We start from the raw sequence: 1,330 nt of genomic DNA on the forward strand, positions 1-1,330 counted from the left end.
CAGCAGCAGCAGCAGCAGCAACACAAGATATAAATTGCTGCTGCAGCCAGGGACAGACCTGACGCTGCCTCACAAGTAGCACCAGCAGCTGCAGCAGCTGCAGCAGCAGCAGCAGCGAATCGTAGCAGCAGACAAGTAGAAATGCAGCAGCAGCAGCAGCAGCAGCAGCTGCCCATAGGTGGGCCTGTGAATGTCTCGTGCCCCCCGCTTGCTGCTGCAGAGCTGAGCAGCAGCAGCAGCAGCAGCAGCAGCAATGGGCTTCCTTCTTCAGCCCCTTCAGTACCCCCAGCAGCAGCAGCAGGAGCAGCAGCAGCAGCTGCTGCTGCTGCTGTTCCTTATAAACCAAACGATATATCTATTGCTGCAGCAGGCATGGGCCTCGAAGCAGGCAGCAGCAGCAGCAGCAAGCCCTCTGTTGAGGGTTTAGCAGCACTATCATCTGCTGCAGCAGAAGTTGGTGATTCAGCTGCTTCTGCTGCTGCTGCTGCAGCAGCAGCAGCAGCAGCAGCTGCTGGTACTACTGGCACTGCTGCAGCAGCTGCTGGTGGCCCCCCTGCTGCTGCTGCTGCTGATGTGTTGGGCTCTGGTTCCTGCTGTCTTGCTGCTGCAGCAGCAGACAACGCAGACAGAGATGATGGGGGGCTGCTGCCGGAGTCCTTCTTCGACCCTGCTGCTGCTAGCAGCCCTTCTGCTGCTTCAGATATGCAGCAGGGGGCGCAGCTAGCTGGGTTTATATCTCATGGTTATAGTGTAACACCTGCTGCTTCTTCTCCTGTTGCTGCAGCAGGTAGTTTTGCTGCTGCTGCTGCTGCTGCTGCTGCTGATGGTCTATTTGGTTTGAGAGAGGGGCAGCTGTTCTTGCTGCAGCAGCAGCAACATCTGCAGCAGCAACTTGCTGCTACGAGCAGCAGCCCACCGCAGCAGCACCAGCAGCAGCAGCAGCAACCGCAGCCGTTTATACCTGCTGCGCCTGCTGCTGTTGCTGCTGCTGCTGCTCCTGCACCTGCTGCTGCTGTTCCTGCTGCTGCTCCTGCTGCAGCAGCAGGTAGAAGAGCAGCAGCAAAAAGGGCAGCTCCGCAGCTACCATCGACTATACCATCGCGGGGGCTAGCAGCAGACAGCAGCAGACAGACAAGAACAAGCAGTGTTGCTGCTGCTGCAGCACGTCCTGCAGCAGCAGCAGCAGCAGCAAACGTACCCGCAGGCACAGCAGCAGCAGCAGCAGCAGCAGCAGCGGGCTCAGGGGGATCCTTCTCTACCGGCACGAGGCAGCAGCCGCGACGTGGAGCAGCAGCAGCAGCAGCAGGAGCAGCAGCAGCAGCAGCAGCAG

The 1,330-nt window shown here is 59.5% G+C and overlaps 1 protein-coding gene across 1 annotated transcript in view; it reads left to right on the top strand.

The window, feature by feature from the left end:
* Nucleotides 1-141: 141 nt before the first annotated feature.
* The window catches only part of EMH_0074450 (uncharacterized protein), a gene marked incomplete at both ends in the record, with an annotated part of 2,760 nt that continues 1,571 nt past the window's right edge, over nucleotides 142-1,330 (top strand). Inside the window, 2 exons of the mRNA XM_013499467.1 lie at nucleotides 142-750; nucleotides 1,163-1,328. Coding sequence (XP_013354921.1) covers nucleotides 142-750; nucleotides 1,163-1,328 — 775 coding nt within the window. The remainder of the gene's footprint in view (nucleotides 751-1,162; nucleotides 1,329-1,330) is intronic.

Source organism: Eimeria mitis, genomic scaffold (assembly GCF_000499745.2).
Source record: "Eimeria mitis Houghton genomic scaffold, Emh_scaff4351, whole genome shotgun sequence".
Classification (NCBI taxonomy): domain Eukaryota; phylum Apicomplexa; class Conoidasida; order Eucoccidiorida; family Eimeriidae; genus Eimeria; species Eimeria mitis.